Source organism: Vitis riparia, unplaced genomic scaffold (genome assembly GCF_004353265.1).
Source record: "Vitis riparia cultivar Riparia Gloire de Montpellier isolate 1030 unplaced genomic scaffold, EGFV_Vit.rip_1.0 scaffold345_pilon_pilon, whole genome shotgun sequence".
NCBI classification, from domain to species: domain Eukaryota; kingdom Viridiplantae; phylum Streptophyta; class Magnoliopsida; order Vitales; family Vitaceae; genus Vitis; species Vitis riparia.
In genome coordinates, this window is record NW_023269669.1 from 123149 (window position 1) to 124035 (window position 887).

General features: G+C 43.6%; 1 protein-coding gene across 1 annotated transcript; it reads left to right on the forward strand.

Annotated features, from left to right (window-relative positions):
- The first annotated feature begins 223 nt into the window (after window positions 1-223).
- Window positions 224-601, forward strand: LOC117909773 (copper transporter 3-like). Its single transcript, XM_034823825.1, has one exon. The coding sequence runs from the start codon at window positions 224-226 to the stop codon at window positions 599-601; it is 378 nt and encodes a 125-aa protein (XP_034679716.1).
- The last annotated feature ends 286 nt before the right edge of the window (window positions 602-887 follow it).

The window sequence follows — 887 nt, forward strand, 5'->3', positions numbered from 1 at the left end:
ACCTAGAATTTTCAGATAAAGACTACCGAAGTTTGTCAGGTTGTGTGTAACAGACCAGCCGTCTCCCAAGGTTTAACACTTTGGTTGTCATTTTATTTGGATTTGATCTACCTCTCCATTCCTGTGAGTTGTATATATATGGATGGGCAATGTCTATCTGGGTACCTCCGCGAGTGCACCACCTCCATTACTCTTTTCGTCACTTTTACCATCCAGGAACGGAATGGCGCACTCAGGGTTCTGGTTTGGAAGGGATGTGGAGATCCTGTTCAGTGGATGGCCTGTAAATTACGGCCACTTCCATTTGTTCTTGGCTCTGCTTCTTGTGTTCATGCTATCTGCGTTAGCCCAGATGTATTCAATGACTCCCATGACCACGCCCAAGATGGTTCCTAAGAGCATCATCCAACACGCCGCGCTCCATGGCTTCCGCACTTTGATCTCCTACTTGGTCCTCCTCTGTGTCATTACCTTCAATGTTGGAGTCATAATTACGGTACTCCTTGGACACGTCGCCGGCTACTTAGCTCTCACATTGTACATCAAGTACTACTACCCTGCTCCCGTTGCTTCTACTCCTGTAGATGATGTCAAAGCCTGATGCGCGCCCCCGTCCCCGCCTCTAGCTACCATGTTTCTGTATCTTTCATTTTCATGGCTATCATAATTACTTATATGTTTATCTATACATAGGGAGGTGAATAGAGAATAGAGGTTGTATTCCTCTATCACAAACTCAGTTGTAGTGTTGCATTCACCGGAGCTTGTCACTTTCTTACTTTTTTATGGTTGAATTTGGAATTTGCTACTGATGCTTACAGTGTGTTAGTTAATAAAAGTGTTTATTTGTTCCAAATTATATTGCCCCAGTATAGATTGATTATTTG

What these genes read in the sequence shown, in the direction of transcription:
- LOC117909773 (XM_034823825.1), top strand. Translation starts at nt 224, where the DNA reads ATGGCGCACTCAGGGTTCTGGTTTGGAAGGGATGTGGAGATCCTGTTC.